The sequence below is a fragment of the Eretmochelys imbricata genome, chromosome 17 (genome assembly GCF_965152235.1).
Source record: "Eretmochelys imbricata isolate rEreImb1 chromosome 17, rEreImb1.hap1, whole genome shotgun sequence".
Classification (NCBI taxonomy): Eukaryota; Metazoa; Chordata; order Testudines; family Cheloniidae; genus Eretmochelys; species Eretmochelys imbricata.
In genome coordinates, this window is record NC_135588.1 from 17020958 (window position 1) to 17043222 (window position 22265).

The 22265-nt window shown below is 43.7% G+C and overlaps 1 protein-coding gene across 1 annotated transcript in view; it reads right to left on the minus strand.

Annotated features, from left to right (window-relative positions):
- SPNS3 (SPNS lysolipid transporter 3, sphingosine-1-phosphate (putative)) overlaps positions 1 to 21924 on the minus strand; it is a 46120-nt gene extending 24196 nt beyond the window's left edge. The window contains exons 1-8 of the mRNA XM_077836500.1: positions 21699 to 21924; positions 17692 to 17757; positions 16151 to 16287; positions 14978 to 15129; positions 12444 to 12510; positions 10962 to 11152; positions 4476 to 4628; positions 475 to 664 (exon numbers count right to left, since the gene is read on the minus strand). Of these exons, the coding sequence (XP_077692626.1) occupies positions 475 to 664; positions 4476 to 4628; positions 10962 to 11152; positions 12444 to 12510; positions 14978 to 15129; positions 16151 to 16287; positions 17692 to 17757; positions 21699 to 21924 (1182 nt within the window). The remainder of the gene's footprint in view (positions 1 to 474; positions 665 to 4475; positions 4629 to 10961; positions 11153 to 12443; positions 12511 to 14977; positions 15130 to 16150; positions 16288 to 17691; positions 17758 to 21698) is intronic.
- Positions 21925 to 22265: the final 341 nt, after the last annotated feature.

Sequence of the window (22265 nt, forward strand, 5' to 3'; positions counted from 1 at the left end):
TTTAATTAAACACCAAGTTAGGACTTTGAGTTTGCGCCTAAATATACCTTTGGAAACCTGGGGCAGTCAAACCATGCCCAGCTAAAGGTGCACTGTAGTCTTTTAGCAAGTGGCCATACTAGGTTGAATAAACTTACCACACTTTCAGTACAAAGATGCAGTGCATGGAGGTTATAAGTCCCGGTCTGCAACGTCCCCTTTTCCATAGGTGGTCTGGCTGTTCATATTAAAAGGTGAGCTCTGCACGATGGGGCGGGTAGTCCCTAGGCTACACCTCAGAAGTAGAGACTGCAACCACAGATCAGGTTAGAGCCCCCTGTGCAGCACTTGGCCTGTGGGCTACATAGTGGCATGAGCCATTGCAAGCTGTTAATTAAATTCCTTCAACTAGACCATTCTGAGGACCACCCTGCAACCCACCCATGCAATCTTACAAAACCATTTGTCAAGGCTACACAGTATATCGACACTTACGTAGGTAGCAAGGATGCTCTGCTCAGCCAGCGTGATAGACAGATAGAGACATGGGGCGGAGGAGAACATGCCCACAGCACAGATAAGAGGGTCAGCCTTAGTGTTTATCTTCTTATATCTTCTTGCAACTCCTGCCCCGGTGATGACACCAACAATTCCCGTCACGATGGTAATTGCTCCAAATATTTGGCTGGCAGTAAAGGAAAGGAATGGGATGAGTAGGGCAATAAAGGCACATTAAGGGAGAAGAATTAGTCCAGGTGTCTGTCATTAGTTTGTGACCTCAGCTTCTCTTGTATGTTTCAGAGAGAAGTTTCAAGCTTCTTTTCTCACCACCCTTTTTTTTTGGTGTTTATTGCACAAAGCAGAGAAGGATTTTAATGGAGAAATCAAATCTGGGCTCCATTTTACCCAAGTCCTCCAGGGCTAAATACATGCTTAGTAGGAAATCAATGTCGTGTCCACCAAAGCAGTGATGTGCCCTGCCACAGAGCAGGTGTTATCACCTGTGCCAGAGGAAGGGAGATTAACAACCCACTGGGTGCTCAGTCAGTAGGAGCTGCCTTAGATAGCCATAGAGTCAGAGGAGTTTCCAGCCATCTTGGCCATACCTATGAACTAAGCTACTTCCTCGCCCCCATTACAGATGGGGTAGCTTTGTACCAGTCTGCTCTCTTGGAAGAGATCCCATCACATGGGATCATACTGGTAGAACCCATCATAACCCTCAAATTAATCTGGCTCACATGGGACACTTCGCCCACTGCTGGATACAGCCCTTCTTTACATGACAGCTCAGGGCAGACTGAACAGTTATCCAGTTGGAACTACACAAAATATTTTCACAATGTAGAATTTCAAATGCCATTCAGTTTTGTTTCATGTGCCTGTGAAAGCTGAAGGGCTCCTCAGAGGAACAGACAGTTTGTCTTCTTGAAAGCAAGACTTATCTTGACTTCCAGTGGGACTTTTGTAAACCCTTTCCTCTATCCCAGATGAGATTCTGATGACAAAAATAAACTTCCCTGTGATAAATAAGATTTTGGTGTCCCTGATTGTTTAATCTATCACAGCCCTCTCGAATGAAGTGGAGACAGAAGTGTAGTGTTCAGAACACAAGAGGCTCTAAATATTTTAGCATTCTGGTAGCATGCTATGTGGCTTTAAGGGTATGTCTACTCTGCAATTAGACACACATGGCTGGCCCATGCCAGCTGACTTGGGCTCATGGGGCTGTTTAATTGTGGTGTAGATGTTCAGGCTCGGCTGGGGCCTGGGCTCTAGGACTCTGAGAGGTCAGAGGGTCCCAGGGCTCTAGGGCAGGGAGATCTGCACTTATACATAGCAGGCTGTGATGCCAAACAAGGACCCTGTTCTTCTAAACTGCAGCACACTGACTCTTACCATTTCCCCCAGACGGTTAGGAGGAAATTAGTTACTCATTCTACACTAAAAAGGTGAAGCAATAACTGACAGCCAACTCTATCAGGCAGAATTCAAGAGTGCAATAGGCTTACCACTCTTCACTACTCTAGGCAACCATCACCGCTGAACAGTTCTTAGAAATGACATGGATAGAGTATCAATGGTCAGAAGATTTATTTTATACACATTTGCCCAGTACAGGCAAGTTTGAAGATCTAAGGTTACATTAGTGTTTCTGAGGGGCCCTGCAATTGTCTTTAGAGATCCCTTTTTATCCCAAAGGAGCTACGAGCTGTAGGCTAGTACTGAAACACAGCCACTCGTAAGATAGAAAAGGAGCATTTAAGACAGAAGGAGTGGAAGAGACCTTTTGGCTAAGTGCAGAAACCCATTTCTGGAGATAATTTTTTTTTTTAAGACTGTCATGGGATCTTTTAGTGTTTGAAAACCCCAGGTACTTGCCTGGATACCTCAAGCACCAAATTCAGAACCTTCTGGCCTGATTCCTTGAGGTTTCTTGCATCTCACAGCCACCAGGACATGACTGATTTGCTTTACTTCATTCTACTGATTTGCTTTACTTCATTCGAAACCCCCTACAGGGATGAAGAGTATGGCAAATCACTCAATCCTTGAAATATCCTGAAAGGCTAGGAATAGCTTGGTTTGGGACGTCCATGACAGATCATAAGCCTGATGAGTCACACTTGCATGGAGTCTGGCAATCAGTACATAGAGGAGGAGAGGACAGGGAGATATTTTGATGCTTGTGTTGTGGAAGGCAGTAGCTGGCAAGGGTGGGAGCGCAGTATTGAGTACACTCCACTATCCCTAAGTACAGAAAGCCAAGGAGGATTGTCTTCCTCCACTCTGAAGGAGGAAGGGTTCTGAGAATGTCAAAGCCAATGAAATGCCAGATCGGAATTACATCATCAGCTGCTCTGTCCTCCTGCCTTGCTGGGACACAAAGTAACAAATCCCTCCCTTCCTCCCAACACCACACATCATTTTCTGAAGGTACCTGATATTTTATTTGCATTTCACGATCTGTAATGGAGAATTCCTCTCCAGAAGAGCTCTGCCTGCAGATAAATTATTGACTGGTGGAAATTACCTTATTTTTATATAAAAGGTTATGGTACTGTGCCAGATGAATCAAGCCTGATTCACACTGGGAGTCACAGTAACTTTGCCACGTTGGCAGTTGATTCTAATACCAGAATAGTAGGAAAGGAATAGGGATGGCCACACTTTTATAAAGATCTGGACAAACCAGAGAGTCCAGAGGACAGCGACAAAAATTATAAAAGGTTTCGAAAACATGACCTATGAAGGAAGGTTAAAAAAACTGGGCACATCTAGTCCTGAGAAAAGAAGACTGAGGAGGGAACCTGATAACAGTCTTCAAATATGTTAAGGAAAGAGGACAATGATCAGTTGTTCTCCATATCCACTGAAGGTAGGACTAAACTCCCTTAAACTCTGAATCTGAACCTCATGCTTGAACCCTTCTCCAATCAGCAACTTTTCATTACTTAGATGTTTAAATTACTTCTCCCCTCCAACCCACGTATTCTAATACTGATATAAATCTGATGCAACTGGAAAGCCCTTTAAGAGAATTAGTTTAACTGGGATGCTCCCCAAGAAGCCAAATTAAGGGCTTGTCTACACACGGAAATTGCACAGATTTAACTAATTCAGTGTAGCAAAATCAGTGAAAGTCCTTATGGGAACACCTGTATTGGCATATTTGTGTGTAAGCCTGGCTCTAAGACTTCTACTTCTTGCAAGGGCTGCTGCTTGTCTGGGACACCCATCAGGGGTTCAGTGGCATCCAAGTAGGGATGCTCTTCAGATCAAGGGCTGATACTTCTTTGTAAGAAGAGAGCCAATTCTGCAAAGCCAAACCAATTTAGTACTGTCTTCTAAGCGCTTTTTAAAGAAATTAGTATGTTGCCCTGGATTTCCCTTCACTACAAGTCAGCTCCATCTGGGAGAGATCAGAGCCTTTCACCAGTGGCCGATTTTAACCCTTTAGGGAGCCGGCACATTGTACACGAGCAAAGTCAAGGAATTTGAGAAGCATTTCAGGAGCAAGCCAGAGTCTTCTCCTAATTAGGTGATCCATTCACTTGGGATGAGGAGCAGTCCCTTAGGGCACCCCAGTTCATTAGATTCTGTTGCAAGAAGTGTACATTAAGAGTAATTTAGTCAAGAGATTACATTGCTAATCGTAATATGCACAGTTTATCTCTTTCCTCGAATGATTTAAAGCAATTTATAGATGAATTATGCCCCATCATAAGGAGGGCATGCTGGCATTAGTTCCTGGCTCCATTACATACTACCTGTGTGACCTTGGACAAGTCAGTTATCTGACTCAGTTTGTCATCTGTAAAATGGAGCAACACATCAACACTTATGCCTTCTCAATGAGCGTTCTCAGCCCCATCCCACCCTTTGTCTTTAGGAAGAGAAAGCACATGACTGCCGTTAGCATTTAGAAACATGGAGTGTTCATATATGCATTTCCTATACCCTGTCTGATCTTTTCAGAGTGAAGTGTGTCTCACCTGGTGGAAGAATCGCATGGCTCCTGAAGGCATGGAGGTACAAGGTCATGGAATAGCTGAGCCCTGGAAAGGAACACTGGTACCCATAATCCCAGGGCTCCAGTCACAAAGGCCATGGCTGTCACACCCAGTGAGGACCAGATGAAACTTCGGCTGTCACACCAAAAGAAATAAGTATTAGTGCTATGATCAATAGTTTGAAAGAATGGGACATGGGAAGGAAGGAGAAGTCCAGCCTGGATATCTAGTGTTCTAAGTAATCAATATGAATGGATTGCTTCAGAAAGCTGTTAACAACGTGAGTAACTTCCCTGTTGATTATGAAGATCTGATTACTGAAGAGATCAAATCTATATAAACTCAGACCAGCAAGCGTTAGGTATTAATTAGTTGTGTGAACTTTTGCTTTCACAGTGTTAAAGTCCATCTTTTTCTTGGAGATTCACGCCAGTATTTACTGCAGGTAGGGTGTGAAAGAAAAATGACAGTGTTGGAAGGTGGGTGAAAATGTCATGACTTGCCAACAGTTTGAAAATACAGTGCACAGAGAGAGCCCTGAGTGCCTCAGGATGATTTGAAGTCTGTTTTGTTGCCAATATACACGAGCACAACAGTTTGGACGGTCCAATAGTTAAGGAAGGAGTTGAGAAGTTAAGTGTTACTGTATCTCAAAGTGTCATGAAAGTATAAATTATTTCTTAATCAGCCTACAGAGTTTTCAAGCAGAAGGGTAAGCAGTATAACAAGCTGCCTCTACTGGAAGCAATTAGAACTGTTAAACTGTTTCACAGACCCCCTAGGACGAACAGAAAGTCTACTTTAGACTAAAAGGTCAGTAGGGTAAGGATGACATCTTAGTGAAAGACGGTGGCTCTCAGACTACTGTACCCCTTTCAGGAGTCTGATTTGACTTGCGTACCCCAATTTTCACCTCACTTAAAAACTACTTGCTTACAAAATCAGACATAAAAATAAAAGTGTCACAGCACACAATACTACTGGAAAATTGCATACTTTCTCATTTTGTCTGTATGAAATTTTAGTTTGTACTGACTTCGCTAGTGCTTTTTATGTACTAGGCAAATATCTAGTTGAGTTGATGTATTCCCTGGAAGACCTCTGCGTACCCCCGGCAGAATGCGTACCCCTGGTTGAGAACCACTGATGTCAGATACATGTGCTATAGATGACATGTCGTAACCTCCCAGTGAGCCAGGATTAGCAACTTAGTACCTCACCTCCTCAAGACACATGGACCTAGCATTTGAGTTAAAGAGATCTCCCTTGATTTGTAGTAGCAGGTCCCTTATTCTTTGTGGATCAGTCAGTAGAGGCAAATAGGTCACATACATACACAGCCAGTACATGACACTAGGGGGCCACAGATCTGTTACATCACTAATGTTTGAAGAATGACCTCCTGATGAGTAAAGCTTTGCATTGCATGCATTGGAACAACCAAGGACCTTTTGGCTCACCTAAGACAGCAGTTGCCTACAGACCACAAAAATCCTGATTTGGGTCTCAAGTGTGACTATTGTGCAGGGTGCCCATAAAGAAATGCCAGTCACCAAGTGGAGTACTGTGCTTTAGTGTCCAGCCACTACTAATGAACCACAATTCCATCCTCCCAGATGATGTAGTCACTCTATGGTGGTGAGATATGATCAAGCCTGGTTCCCAGGAAAGCAGAAGAGGTAGTTTGTCCTTAAAATAAAGGGAGCAGATAGGAATGCATTTGAAGGCAGATTACAATGTTAGTCCGGCCTCAGAGAAAGAATCTTCATGCAGGTAAACAGTGCCACCTAGTGGATAAAAGAAAAGGAGTACTTGTGGCACCTTAGAGACTAACAAATTTATTTGAGCATAAGCTTTCGTGAGCTACAGCTCACTTCATCGGATGCATTCAGTGGAAAATACAGTGGGGAGATTTATATACATAGAGAACATGAAACAATGGGTGTTACCATACACACTGTAACGAGAGTGATCCTTTTTTCGACGTCTCCGACTCAAGGAATATTTCCAACTCACCTCTGAACAACATACTAACCCACACAGACCTTCCTACCAAGACTACAAAAAGAAGGATTCTGAGTGGACTCCTCCTGAAGGTAGAAACAACAGACTGGACTTCTACATAGAGTGCTTCCGCCGAAGTGCACGGGCTGAAATTGTGGAAAAGCAGCATCACTTGCCCCATAACCTCAGCTGTGCAGAACACAATGCCATCCACAGCCTCAGAAACAACTCTGACATCATAATCTAAAAGGCTGACAAAGGAGGTGCTGTCATCATCATTAATAGGTTGGAATATGAACAAGAGGCTCCTATGCAGCTCTCCAACACCACTTTCTACAAGCTTCAGAGTAACAGCCATGTTAGTCTGTATTCGCAAAAAGAAAAGGAGTACTTGTGGCACCTTAGAGACTAACCAATTTATTTGAGCATGAGCTTTCGTGAGCTACAGCTCACTTCTAGCTCACGAAAGCTCATGCTCAAATAAATTGGTTAGTCTCTAAGGTGCCACAAGTACTCCTTTTCTTTCTACAAGCTATTACCCTCTGATCCCAGTGAGGGTTACCAAAAGAAACTACACCATTTGCTCAAGAAACTCCCTGAAAAAGCACAAGAACAAATCCAAAGAGACACACCCCTCGAACCCCGACCTGGGGTATTCTATCTGCTACCCAAGATCCATAAACCTGGAAATCCTGGACGCCCCATCATCTCATGCATTGGCACCCTGACAGCAGGATTGTCTGGCTATGTAGACTCCCTCCTCAGGCCCTACCAGCACTCCCAGCTATCTTCGAGACACCACTGACTTCCTGAGGAAACTACAATCCATCGGTGATCTTCCTGAAAACACCATCCTGGCCACTATGGATGTAGAAGCCCTCTACACCAACATTTCACACAAAGATGGACTACAAGCCGTCAGGAACACTATCCCCGATAATGTCACGGCAAACCTGGTGGCTGAACTTTGTGACTTTGTCCTTACCCATAACTATTTCACATTTGGGGACAATGTATACCTTCAAATCAGTGGCACTGCTATGGGTACCCGCATGGCCCCACAGTATGCCAACATTTTTATGGCTGACTTAGAACAACGCTTCCTCAGTTCTCATCCCCTAATGCTCCTACTCTACTTGCGCTATATTGATGACATCTTCATCATCTGGAACCATGGAAAAGAAGCCCTTGAGGAATTCCACCATGATTTCAACAATTTCCATCCCACCATCAACCTCAGCCTGGACCAGTCCACACAAGAGATCCACTTCCTGGACACTACGGTGCTAATAAGTGATGGTCACAAAAACACCACCCTATACTGGAAACCTACTGACCGCTATTCCTACCTACATGCCTCCAGTTTTCATCCAGACCACACCACACGATCCATTGTCTACAGCTAAGCTCTAAGATACAACCGCATTTGCTTCAACCCCTCAGACAGAGACAAAACACCTACAAGATCTCTATCAAGCATTCTTACAACTGCAATACCCACCTGCTGAAGTGAAGAAACAGATTGACAGAGCCAGAAGAGTACCCAGAAGTCACCTACTACAGGACAGGCCCAACAAAGAAAATAACAGAACGCCACTAGCCATCACCTTCAGCCCCCTTCTAAAACCTCTCCAACGCATCATCAAGGATCTACAATCTATCCTGAAGGACGACCCATATTCTCATAGATCTTGGGAGACAGGCCAGTCCTTGCTTACAGACAGCCCCCCAACCTGAAGCAAATACTCACCAGCAACCACACACCACACAACAGAACCACTAACCCAGGAACCTATCCTTGCAACAAAGCCTGTTGCCAACTGTGTCCACATATCTATTCAGGAGACACCATCACAAGGCCTAATCACATCAGCCAAACTATCAGAGGCTCGTTCACCTGCACATCCACCAATGTGATATATGCCATCATGTGCCAGCAATGCCCCTCTGCCATGTACATTGGTCAAACTGGACAGTCTCTATGTAAAAGAATAAATGGACACAAATCAGACGTTAAGAATTATAACATTAAAAAACCAGTCGGAGAACACTTCAATCTCTCTGGTCACTCGATTACAAACCTAAAAGTGGCAATTCTTCAACAAAAAAACTTCAGAAACAGACTCCAAGGAGAGACTGCTGAATTGGAATTAATTTGCAAACTGGATACAATTAACTTAGGCTTGAATAAAGACTGGGAGTGGATGGGTCATTACACAAAATAAAACTATTTCTCCATATTTATTCCCCCCCACCCCCTACTGTTCCTCAGACGTTCTTGTCAACTGCTGGAAATGGCCCACCTTGATTATCACTACAAAAGTTCACCCCCACACCCGCCCCACCCCGCTCGCCTGCTGGTAATAGCTCACCTTAAGTGATCACTCTCATTACAGTGTGTATGGTAACACCCATTGTTTCATGTTCTCTATGTATATAAATCTCCCCACTGTATTTTCCACTGAATGCATCCAATGAAGTGAGCTGTAGCTCACGAAAGCTTATGCTCCAATAAATTTGTTAGTCTCTAAGGTGCCACAAGTCCTCCTTTTCTTTTTGCAAATACAGACTAACACGGCTGCTACTCTGAAACCTAGTGGATAAAGAAAATCAGCTTTTCCAGCCTTTTGCCAAAGCTGACGTAGTTAGCTGGTCATACATCAGAGGATGCACAGTTACTTCACAAATCTAAGTCCTGATCTTGCAGGATCTAGCCCCCTGATATCATAAGGCACTGCAGCAGACTATTCAATACATGCAAGACTGCCTGAGAAGTACTGATACAACATTCCTTAGGAGACAGCCACAAATTCAGCATCATGAAAAGGAAATGATCACACAATGGTATTAACACTAACACCTAGGCACAAAGTTCAACAGCACATTGGTCCCAAGTAATGGCACCACTGAGAGATATGGATTTTCCTGTTCTTATTTCCCCCCTGCTGCCAGCCATGTCTTCCTCTAGGCACTTTTCAGAGCTGAGGAACTGATACTCCATGGCAACAGATCCTGAGCCCAGCATTCCCCTAAAGGAGCAAGGTTGGGAGAGGCAAACATTTACTACCAAGTGTAGCCCTGCTCAAGTCACAACTGGTCACAAACATATGTCCAGCAGTAAGCAGTAAGCACAGAGCAGGCAGGCCCCTGTTCTGGAAGCTCTTAGGGGAAGGGAGAGCCTTTTACTCTGATTGCAGAAGGCATTATAGATTCACAGGGCTGAATAATTATTAGCAATAGTGCGCTGCTCCTGCTGCTGCAGAACACTAGGAATGAGACAGATTCCGTTAGAAAGCCCCACAGGGCATTCAGTCATTTGAATTGCTGCTTGTCTTCATTTGTTATTTGTATTAGTGTAGTGCCCAGGAACATCAGTCTTGGACCAGGACCCCTCTGTGCTAGGCAATATGCCGAAAGAACAAAAGACAGTCCCTGCTCCAGAGAGCTTATCGTCAAAGTATAAAGACAAGACAAACAGGGAGACATGAGGCAGCAGTGAGACAGTAGTAGTGTAGAATTATCTGGCCTGTTCCTAATTGGCAGGTGTTCAATTGGCTCTCAGACCTGTTATAAAGACACCTCGTTTTCCTGTATCTCCTGTCATCTGAGACCTCCAAGCACCCTATAGACCATAAAGTCTAGGGCCCGCAAGGCTACTTTGAACTGGGATCAACTGGTTGTAGCACAGCTCTTTCTGCCCTCTAATGTGCTCCATTTGCTTGGATCTGAAGGAGCATTTGGGTTGTTCATCCTCATACCATGACTCAAGATGTTGCAACCTAATTGCCAAAATACCCAACACTTGGGACCGCCCCTTGTTTGTTGGGGTGAACTCTCAGCCCCGTCAGCTGTACACCTAGGAATAGGATTATGTTTGGTCTACCACAAGCAGGTGAGGAGTTCCTCTACACTGGATTTATATTTCATTTGAGTCCAACTAATCACAGCAATAGATAGCCTCATGGGAGACCACAAACATTTCTACATGCTAGGGATGGGCCAGAGTTGTGAAGTTATAGCCCTGAACTGAATCCCAACATAGAGCCCCAGGAAGGTTAAGTTTGGAGGCAGGTTTGGATCAGGATTCAAACTGAATGACAGTATCAGCTAGACTGAACCAGTGCTAGAGTTCAGGCCCATTTCTAAATTGGATAGGCAATTCTAACAGAGTCTCTCCAGTAATAAGTGAGCCAGACATCCCTGTTCCCTCTGTCCCAAAGACTAGCTGCTTTGCATCTTGCAGTGACCAGTGCAGATCAGTTCTTAGTCTCACAGGTAGTAAGTTTATCAGTAATTAAGGAAGGGGGATTCATTACAGACATCTCTGTGATCTTACATGCCCAACAGCATATGGATGTAGAGGACCTGCATGTAGAATATGGCAGCTTTCTGAATTTGGAATTGCTCTATTGGTTTAATAGCCTTTTGAGGCGGGGTGTAGTCTTTGCAGCCATAACCACCTACTTCTTGCTGAGGGACTTGACATCTTCACACCAGGTCGTGCTGGCAGTACTCTCGGCACCAGACTTCTTATCTGCTCCCTGAGTTGTGTTAGAGATGCTCTGGCCTCTATGTCCCTCAGGGGCATCCTGGGTTGGATCAGGGACCAGTAGAATCAGAAGAGCCACTGCTATAACACCCATACAAGGAGTTATCTGTAGAGACAAAACTGGAGTAAGGTCATGGTCACTTTTCCTCTAATACTGAAGGCCAGTTAATAGCAAAAGAAAGTTGTGACATTGCTCCTAAAGATTTACATTTAGGGAAGCTGCAGACAAGCCTAGACCCAGTTGCATGCATCTCCTAGGCATAATTAGCTTTTCTCTCAGGGGAGAAATCCTTTTGGTGATGTTGGTGAAAAGACGCAGTATGTTCCCCAACCCTTATGCATTCTCCTATGCAAAGGCACTGTTCCCTTCCCCATGATCCTGGAGAAAAATGTAAGGGGAGGGAATCCCCACGATTCAATGTTGGGATCTCGAGCGGGAGGGTCACCAGATATGGGAGCCATAGCATCCCTTCTGCACCTAGAAAAGCATTCACACCCACATGCACACTTCTAATCCTGCAAGTACCTCAGCAGGGGGGTTATTCAGGACATTTTGAGCAGCATAATATAGAAGAATTGAGCTTGGGAATACAAGTCAAGTATTCCAGAATTCTAGTCCCAGCTGTCACTCATTTTCTGTGCATCCCTAAGACAAACCCCATGTCCTCTTTGCCCCACTGATACTAGCTGACATACTTTGCAGGTGAGTTAGGAAGATTTATCAAGTGCTTTGAAGATGTGAAATGTCCTATAAGGGCAGAGCATTCATCACAGCAATATGACTAACACAAGACTGGACTAGGGGTTATTTCCAGCAGTATTTTAAAAAAACTGGTTCCTCTTGTAACAATTTCTCTGCAGAATGACATGATTATATACCAAAGTGATGACCACTTTAGTTTTTAGGTGCCTCTGTTTGAAAAGGCCTCTAGGCCCACCACCAGCTACCCATCAGTCCACTGTAGCTCTTCCAAATGGGTCTGTAATTAAGGGGTGCCTATGAAGCGAAGGAGGATCCAATGTTCCACCTAAAAATTGACTGGACGGCAGCTCTGCAGTTCACCCATCCTTGCGTTTAGCACAGTTACAGTCATGAAACCTTAAAATGCCACTCACCCTCCAGAAAGAGTTGCATTAAATAGTGAATTCACGTAAGAAAGGGGGGCTTTAATGGAAGGTCATAGGACTGCAACTCTCTTCTCTGTTGGTAACTATGTTCCCCTCCATTCATTCTTATATTTTGTTTCTTTAAAACCCTTCTAACATTCTTGTTGAGACACAGTGACATGAGATTGAAATCCTAATGATACAGACCCCAATAGGCTATATGGATCCCAGTCAAAACCAGGATTTTACAAAGAGTGGATCAGTACTGAGCAGTGAGAGGAAGGACTCACCCTGAATGCCCAATGCCAGTGACCAGCAGCCTGTGTTACACTAGATGCCAGAACATAACCAAGACCACTGTAAAAGACAAAATGGGATGCCAAGACTACATTAGTTTCCATTGGTGCAGTGAGACCCCAAGGCCCTGCAGGGGTAGGATTTGTATAGAGAGGAGCATAGAGGAATATTTTTGCAGGCATTTCCTACCAGTGAGGCCTATTCAATTGTAGCTCCCAGAGAAACTAGTTGGGTTTAGGCATTGTAACCTGCTCAGAGCAGGTTTGAAATGGTGGTAATATCCAAGCCACATTTATATTAATATTTATGTAAGTATGCCGATGCTGAAAAACAGGTACTGATTTTTCATAGTACAGACACACTCTGCGTGTCCCTACTGTTGAACCACAGGTGGTCAGGTTACCTTTCCCCCAGAGGACAGATTTGGAGGACAATGGGAGATTGGCCCTTATCCAGCAGCCCCACACAAAATGTTAAGATTGGGGAGCAGTTACTCAATCCTGTTGGGACTATCCTAGAAAAGGGTTTCCCAGGCCCACGAAGGCACAGAAGCAATGTGATGATGCCTCTGGCTTGCCCACACTCCCCCCATGAAGGTAATGGTAAATGGGGAGGAGGGGAGGTAGGGGCAAGGCGAAGAAGCAAGGTAGGGGAGAGTATTATCCAGGTTATCAGATAGAACAGGGGTGGGCAAACTACAGCCCGCCAACAGTTTTAAGCTGGTCTGTGAACTCCCACTGTGGAGCAGGGTCTGGGGCTTGCCCCGCTCCGGTGCTCCAGTGGGGTGCAGGATCGGGGGCCGCACCACGCAGCTCCCAGAAGCTGCGGTATGGCCCCGCTCTGGCTCCTACATGCTCCAATGGCCCCATCCGGTGCTCCAATGGGAGCTGCAGGGGCGGTGCCTGCGGACGGGGCAGCGTGCAGAGCCACCTGGTAGTTTCTGCGTAGGAGCTGGAGAAAGGACATGCTGCTGCTTCCAGGAGCCACTTGAGGTAAGTGCCGCTTGGAGCCTGCATCTCTAAGCCTCTCCCCACACCTCTGCCCCAGCCCTGATCCCCCTCCCGCCCTCTGAACCCCTCGATCCCAACATGGAGCACCCTCCTGCACCCCAAACCTCTCATCCCCAGCCCCACCCCAGAGCCCGCACCCCCAGCTGGAGCCTGTACCCCTTCCCACACCCCAACCCCCTGCCCAAGCCCGGAGCCCTCTCATGCACCCTAACTCCTCATTTCTGGCCCCCATCCCCAGCCAGAGCCCTCACCCCCTCCCACACCCCAACCCCAATTTTGTGAGCATTCATAGCCCATCATACAATTTCTATTCCCCGATGTGACCCTCGGGCCAAAAAGTTTGCCCACCCCTGAGATAAAAGGTGTGTTTCCCCTGGGAATAAACATTTATTCTGTTTCAGAGTAACAGCCGTGTTAGTCTGTATTCGCAAAAAGAAAAGGAGTACTTGTGGCACCTTAGAGACTAACCAATTTATTTGAGCATAAGCTTTTGTGAGCTACAGCTCACTTCATCGGATGCATACTGTGGAAAGTGTAGAAGATCTTTGATGCACACAAAGCATGAAAAAATACCTCCCCACACCCCGCTCTCCTGCTGGCAATAGCTTATCTAAAGTTCACTTTAGATAAGCTATTGCCAGCAGGAGAGCGGGGTGTGGGGAGGTATTGCCAGCAGGAGAGCGGGGTGTCGGGAGGTATTTTTTCATGCTTTGTGTGCATCAAAGATCTTCTACACTTTCCACAGTATGCATCCGATGAAGTGAGCTGTAGCTCACAAAAGCTTATGCTCAAATAAGTTGGTTAGTCTCTAAGGTGCCACAAGTACTCCTTTTCATTTATTCTGTGTAATTAGACCCAAGCATCCAAATCCAGGCAGCCCACACACTGGTTCACTGCAAGACCTTGTTTGGGTAAACCGTATGAATTAAGCTCTGCAGTGGTTCCTTCCTTTAGCTTTAACTGGGAGACTGAGCTCTAGTCCTGACTGTCACTAACACACGGTAGGACTCTGGACAGCTGATCTGTAAGACCATTATTTCCCCACTCTCAGAGGAGGTTTTGTATTAAGAAAGCAAACCACATTTTTAATACCTTATTCTTTGTATATTTAGAGCTGTTTCAAAAGTGCAAGTTTTTCATGGGAATTTTTTTTTTTAAACCACCCTCCTTGACAATACTTTTAAGGAAAAACCAAAAAGCTAAAGAGCTTTGGGTATTCCAAAAAAATTCTGCTTTTCAGTTTGCTTTTGTTTTGTTAAAAAAATTCGATTTTTCCCCCGAAATCAAAGTTTTCCACAAGAAAAAAGATTGGTCTAAAAGCCATTCTTAGTTGAAAAAGTAAACATGAAAAAATCCAACCAGCTCTATTTAAGAGTGCCAAACAGGTAACAGACCCTGCCCTAAAAAGCTTAGTCTAAGGCACAAACCAACATGACTTAGTCAAGTTATGGCATATGTGTTCTAGTTCTTTCCAGAAAGTGCTTCAAGAAGTGCCAGTTACTGGTGAGCAGACAAACCTTCCAACTGGGATGAAGATATAGAAGACAGACAACATACAGGTCCTTTGGTCCCTCTCAAACAGGTCCGCAATGATGGTAGGCGCTATGGTGGAGTAACTGGCTGTGCCGATGCCAACAAATCCTCGTGAAAGGAAGAATATCCAGGAGTACTGGGGACAGAAGAGGCATTAAGATCCAAAAAGCACACATTAAAAGGAAGCTACCTCTTAAGGAAGTATGTTTCTCATGGGATGGGAGTTTAAGGCCTGGTCTACTCTAACTAAGGGGGTAATGTAAGTTGACTTAAGTTACGTTAGTTAAATTATGTAACTTAAGTTAACATAACTTAGATTGACTTACAGCAGTGTCTAAACTGCACTATGTCGACAGGAGATGTTCTCCCACCGACACAGCTACCGTCTCTTGGGGAGGTAGAGTATTGAAGTTGACAGGAGAGCGCTCTCACATTAACTTATCTCATCTTCACCAGAGCCACTAAATGGATGCCCGCTGCATCAATCTAGCCAGTAGTGAAGACAAGCCCTTAGTGTAGACAAGGTCTTAGCTGCCTCTGCCAGGGTCATTACAGTTACCAGTGTTTACAACAGGGAGAACACTTCGAGTCCCCTATGGTTACTACGGTAGCCTCACTAAACTGGAGGATCTAAGAAGGGCAGCTGAAGTGACTGGGCCAAATCCTGTAGTGCTTGGCATTTATTCATTCATGACTCCCATTGACTTCAGAGTGCTGTCTCCTCCCACACCTGCAGCCCCTCACACCACAAAGCTGTACTTTTCAAGCTTCCTTCTGCAGCAGCATGTGGTGAATTCTTGGGGTGTCACCAGGGGGCATTGCAAGGCATGGTCAGTAGTTCCACAGATTCACCAGCCAATCCCCCACACTCCAATGCACATGCTCAGCAAGAGGGAAAGGACAAAGCTAAGAATACTAGAGCAGCAGCTGTAGAATAGCTTCACGGTGCTCTATGGCCCGGAAGGGACAGGATATCATTCCCTGTAGAGCTTTTCTGCACAAAGCCCATTTACTCATGTTTCGAGGAGTAAGCTCCAGGGTGCTGCCTGAAAGCTTTTACAAACTATAACGTGATCAGAACAAAAGTTCCATGAGTCACTGAAAGACTCAGGCAGCTGATTTCTCTAAGTACCATTCCAAATAAGTAAGTGACATACCGATTCAGTGATGAATGAGCTGCCTAACGTCACACCTGACCAGAGGAAGATACCAACACTGAGGATGACTTTCCTGTTGTACCGGTCACCAAGGTATCCAAAGAAGGGTGCAGACAGCGAAAAAAAGAAGATGAAGACTGCAATGCAAAGCAAGAGCAGTGACAATGCTGGTCATATTATTCTTATATGATATCCCCAGAGAGGGATACCGTGTGCTACTGTTAGTAATCCATTAGTCTTTAAGGTGCCACTGGACTCCTTGTTGTTTTTGTGGATACAGACTAACACAGCTACCCCTCTGATACTTGACATGTGCTACTTATTAGGCTGAATGCCCAATTTTGAGGTTGCAGAAGTGCAATTTGTGAGTAGAGAGCTCTGAGCCAACCCTCCAGATCCAAACAATTCCCATTTGTATATCCCTGGCTCTTCTCTAGTTACAAGATGTTTGGATTTATTCATTCTGTCTTAGGCAGTGGCTTTTCTAGCTATCGAAGTTTACGGATGGACATGACAGAACCCATGAACATGTTTAAAGCAATAAACTGGATGAAATGTGTTACTAAGTTACTCTTTTATATACATAGCTGAAAGACACTTCCCCCAAGTACCTCAATAGACCATGGGAGACACCAAAAATTCAGCTTAAGGTTGCGCCTCCAGACTCTGCAGCTACAGTTCAGACACTGTCAACCCAGCTTACTAGGTCATGTCACCATCCAGAATGGATTGGTTATTCCCAAAGCATGCTCTAAAAGGGAGTACACCCTTAAATACTATTGAATTCAGTTAAAGAGTTCTAATTCTGGAACTGATCATTTTACAGAGTCTGAAAGATACCCAACAGTTAAAAGTAAAACAAAGGGATTACACACAATGACCAGTTTATGTAGAACTTTCATTCATGCCAATTGCTTTATGGAAAAAAGAGCTCTTTAATTGGTTAGCCTGCTCTATTTATATCCTGGAGTCAATGGATTTGACGAGGTCAGAATTTTACCTGTTGTGTTCAGGGCAGGAAGCAAATATATTTCCCAATGGTGACCTCAAGGAGAATTTTTATATTCAGATTTTTATTGCCCAAGTTGGAATTTAGGTGAGAAACCAAGTTTAACCCCCCTCAATTCTTATGATTTAAGTGCCATAAGAACTTTACTGACCATAGGGTGACCAGATAGCAAATGTGAAAAATCGGGACGGGGGTGGGAGGTAATCGGTGCGTATATAAGAAAAAGTCCCAAATACTGGGTCTGTCCCTATAAAATAGGGACATCTGGTCACCCTAAGTGGTGACCACAAACAGGCAAGGACTTTCTTTACTCCTGGAAGGCTGCAGGCTTGGTCAGACTTTAGCCAGTGACTTTCAGTCTTGTATTTGTGACCAAACTGACTAAACATTTTAAAGTTCAAAGCCGAAATCAACAGGACAGTGGGGAACTGCAAAAAATAAGGAGCAGGGAAGAACTAGACTTCATTTTAGAGACAGGCAACATGGATGTGGAGCAGGCGAAGCTGCTCCCAGTAGTGTGACATCTCTTTACCTGTCTGCAGCAAGCCTGCACTGCCATCACTGATGTTAAAGTACTTCTTTATATCTACCAGCACCCCTGCAACAAAGAAAAAATTTATAATTATGCAGCTATAGCAGAGTGTATCATTCCTCAGTAGTTGCCATTTTACTCATTTGCTAACCTGAAGACTCACTTCAAGTCAAGGGTTTGCACAGAGGCGGTGAGTTTGGCTCATTAATTTTCATGGGGGCTCTAATCTTTAAACTGAAGTGTAATCTTTAAACCTTCCATAGCATCTTGTATACATTAATAAACTAGTTATTGTGAAGTTTCCATCACTTTCTTCAGGCCATTCATAGTCATCCTACTGTGGAGATCTTGCAAGACTCAACTCAGCCAGGATTTCCATCTAATTTCTACAGAGCCATGTGTGTGCATAGTGATGTATAAACAGTTTACAATTCAAGGTTTAGACCAGTGGTTCCCAAACTTGGTTCGCTTCCTGCAGCTCCCATTGGCCGGGAACGGTGAACCGCAGCCACTGGGAGCTGCGAGAGGCCGTACCTGCGGACGCTCAGGAAAACAAAGTGTCTCATGGCCCGCCAGGGGCTTATCCTGAACAAGCCACAAACCAAGTTTGGGAACCACTGGTTTATACGGACCCAATGGGAAATAAAATAGAATAGATCGTAGTTTAATTTAGTGCGCTTTTAGCATTAAGCTAGAGATCCTGAAATGTTTAGGATAAGCAAAAGTTATTTCTAAAATTCTGTTAAGGATGAGTTTTAACATTTCCAGTGTGCAGAGGTGCTCTGATTTCTGTCTCTCTCCAAAGAGTATAAATGGTTATAATAGTCCTTATTACGAGTTGAAGGCTAAAAGAAATAAACGCTAGTGATTAGTATAATAGTTCTCTAAAAATGGTTTCCACCATTTGGAAAGACTGTTATCCTGACAAGAGCTTGATGTTTTGTACCCACTTTGCTGGGGCAAACTGAGGCACATGTAGGAGAGCAATTTTCTGACAAAGGATTTTTGTAATCCCCATGACACTGACAAACACTACAAGCTTGCAAAGATAAAGAATTATTTGATATTTCTGCATCTGGTTTATATAAAGGTGTGAAGAGCTGGTTGATGTACTTCCTCTTAATTAATTGAGACAGTGGCAAAATTTGAACTTCCAGCTTATTAAAAATTATTGAAAGAAATGTTAGTTTCTTTCAAAACTGTTTGACTTTACATCAGGGAAAAACACTGGGATTCGACATAATATGGATGCATTAATGCAGTTGTGATAAAACATGGCATTTACACAGTATCATGACCATCATTATTTTTAGGCTGCATTTGTAGCTAGCACACACTTATCTTTTAATCACACACCAGCCCTTTCCTGAGATAAAATTTAAAATAGATAGCAGAGGCTTAAACAACAAAGATACAGGGATGTATTTGTATTCCTTTAGTCTGACTATAATAAAGGATATTTTATCAATTTCTTACTTCTTGTATTACTCGGTTTAGTTTATTTTTCTGTTTTTGAAAAAGGAATTTAAAGAATTTTAATGAAGAGACATGGTGCCACTCTCTAATCTCCAATAGTGTGATAGACAAGCAACTGTTGAATGTGGCCTTCTTTGATGACTGATTAAAGTGACTTTGAAATGAGACTAGCAGTAACACTGAGATTCCATATTTGATTCTTAATTTCTTCTGATTATATTCTTCACATGCAAGCAACAGATTATTTTTTGTAGTCTACTACTCTTGCAAGCTCCCTCAGTGACTGGAGAGTCTATTTTCCTTCACCAGTCAGTTTCTGCAATCATGTGTACATATCATGTGTACAATCCCTGTGCCTTCATTATAGAAAACACAAGTGTAATTGAAGGCAGAACTTTGCCTCCAAACCCTTTGCTTTTAGAGACTGTGTAGACCCTCAGACTTTGATTTTCATGTCCCAGGATAAATTTGCAGGGCTTAGAATGAGAAAAAAACAAACCAAACAAACATTGATGTACAACACATGAAACTCCAGTGACATTTTTAGTCACTTTTCAGAGCAGAACCACACTTAAAATCTGAAGTTATTTCAATGATTGAGACAGACTTTTAATAGTCAAGATTTTACCACACTAGAAATCAATCAAACTAAACCCTTTTATCCATGCCTCTAGGGTAGAGCTGCGTAGCTATTTATCAACGCACAGCACCACGGATCAACAGGAAATGCAGAAACTAAGGTATCAAAGTAAAACTGCAACTGGAATTGCAAGTAGAATTCTCCACACATGCAAATTGAGCATTCCAACCCAGGCTAAAAAATTTTCAGTTTGAATGCTACCTAAAATTATCCACCTAAATAATTCTCTAGCTGTCACATACCAAGCCACACAAGTCAATAGGAGCCAAAGATGATAGTCACCTCTGAAATTCAGGCCAGTTATTTAGGTGTATAACTTTTAGTGGGAACCAAGTTGGAAAGTATTGACCTTAACCCCCAGCAATGGGATTACAAACAAGAGGGGCAAAGTTCAAATGACCGTAATTATCAACACTTGAAGAAACATTTGACAGATTCTATTCTATCCTTTCCCTTCATATAATTAGATGCACACAGACAAAAGGTCTCTTATGGCTGAGGGTCAGAGCAAAGCAGATTGTATATTGAAGAGAAGTGTTAAGAACAGAAAACCACAACTTCTCCATAGCCTTCAGTACCCTTGCAAGTTGATGCACACACCTCCCCTACTTTTCTGTTCAAACTTATTAAAAGCCAGACACTTTGGGTATACCTACACAGACTCGGGCTAGCAGGACTCACAATAGTACTCCAAAAATAGCTCTGTCAACAGCATGGGAAGTTGCGGCTCAGGCTGAAGCTCAGGCTCTGAAGCACACCTGCCCTTCCCTAGGCTTCAGAGCCTGAGCTCCAGCCTGAGCCGCAACTTCCCATGCTGTTGACAGAGCTATTTTTACAGCATCAGTGCAAACCCTGGTAGCCAAAGTGTGCCAAACCACACTGGGAGGCTCGCTGTCATGGGCTGTGTAGACATACCTTTTACTTAAGGGTTCTGACATCCAAAGGGACAGAAGGGTTAAAAAGGAAGGTGGCTGATGCAAGAATTCTGCACTACAGCTTGACTTCAAGCTGATGTACAGGATATTGCTATACTGCATAAGTAGCCATTTTAACTGGCAAACAAAAGGAGATATATAACTCTGAGAATTGAAACATATTTCAGTTAACACCATCCTCCTAAGTCAGCATGAGCTTATTCAGAGAACTATATGTGATTCTGAAGGGCAATGAAATGGAGAATGGGTCTCCTCTAGCCTCAACTCCTCCCAAAGTTATGTGAAACTCCTAACTGCAGAGATCACATAGTTTCCACTGGGGCAGAAGATAAAGCCAGCCTTTCCCTGACAAAATTTTGGCCAAAAGAGTAGGTTTTTTGCTCCTTTAATCCCCACCATAAGACAAGAGAGTCAGGGATGATCTCATCATTAGTCCTTTTTCAAGCAAGGCTCACTAGTTCCAATGGGAGCACTGTCTAAAGCAAGCAGAGGGCAGTAATCCCCCACTCACTTCCCCAGGCAGATGGGAGAAAAGCCCACAGGAGGTAGATATTGTGAGCTGCCTGTCTACAGCCCCAGAAAAGCATCTTTGTCAAAGCTCTGCAAAGTCATTACTTAGAACCAGATCAGTTGCCCTTTATACCTGGGTTCCATTTATAAATGGTTTAAGGGTTAATAAATGATTAACACATGTTATAGACATGAATAGTTGGAGGTTGCTTAAAAGTTTATGGACATTTAACAATTATTAAAATCTATAAATGGCACTTTGACAGGAAGTGTGACCAACAGACCAAAGCAAACAAGTGTTAAACAGTCTGTGTTTCTGAATAATTTACTTTTATTTTCACAGATAAACAGCTTAAAGCCAGAGGTTTCCCCGTTAACTGTGGAATGAACAGAGTTGCTGAGAACTGTAGTTTGTTCTTTCTAAGAGAGAGGAGGAAGAGTCTTACCTGATACAATAAACCAATCCATGTAGTTGAGTAAGTTGATATAGCACAGCACACCAACTGCTAGGTAAGATCTCTTTGCTGAAACATTTCCTGGTGTCTGTAAGAACTGAGAAGTACTTGTAGTTGGTGCAGTAGCCCCATAACTCTGTGAGCCAGGGGGCTGCTGGGACTGAAGGCCTGTGAACTCATTCATTCCACTGGACTCCTCTAGCACAGAGTTCTGCATGATCCACAGTGCATAAAGGCAAGTTTCAAAGTCTTTCCTAAGTGCATTAAGTGAAGTCTCAATTTTGCAATCAAGTTATGAGGAACTTCACCCAGTGTAGTCATTTCCTGAAATGACGATCCTCCCACAAGTCTAGCCACTTGCACTGAAAATTAAGGTTCCCATGATAGAGCTTCTGCAGGAAAAGGAGATCCAGCCCTGTGGGCTTTGCTGAGAAATTTAAGTTGCAAAACATATTCTACCTTGCACTCAAGGCAAGATTGGACAAGGTAAATACAAGATAACCCGTTGTGCATGAAGAAAAAGTACTACACAATTCTGTGAAGGCCTCAAAGAGTGAA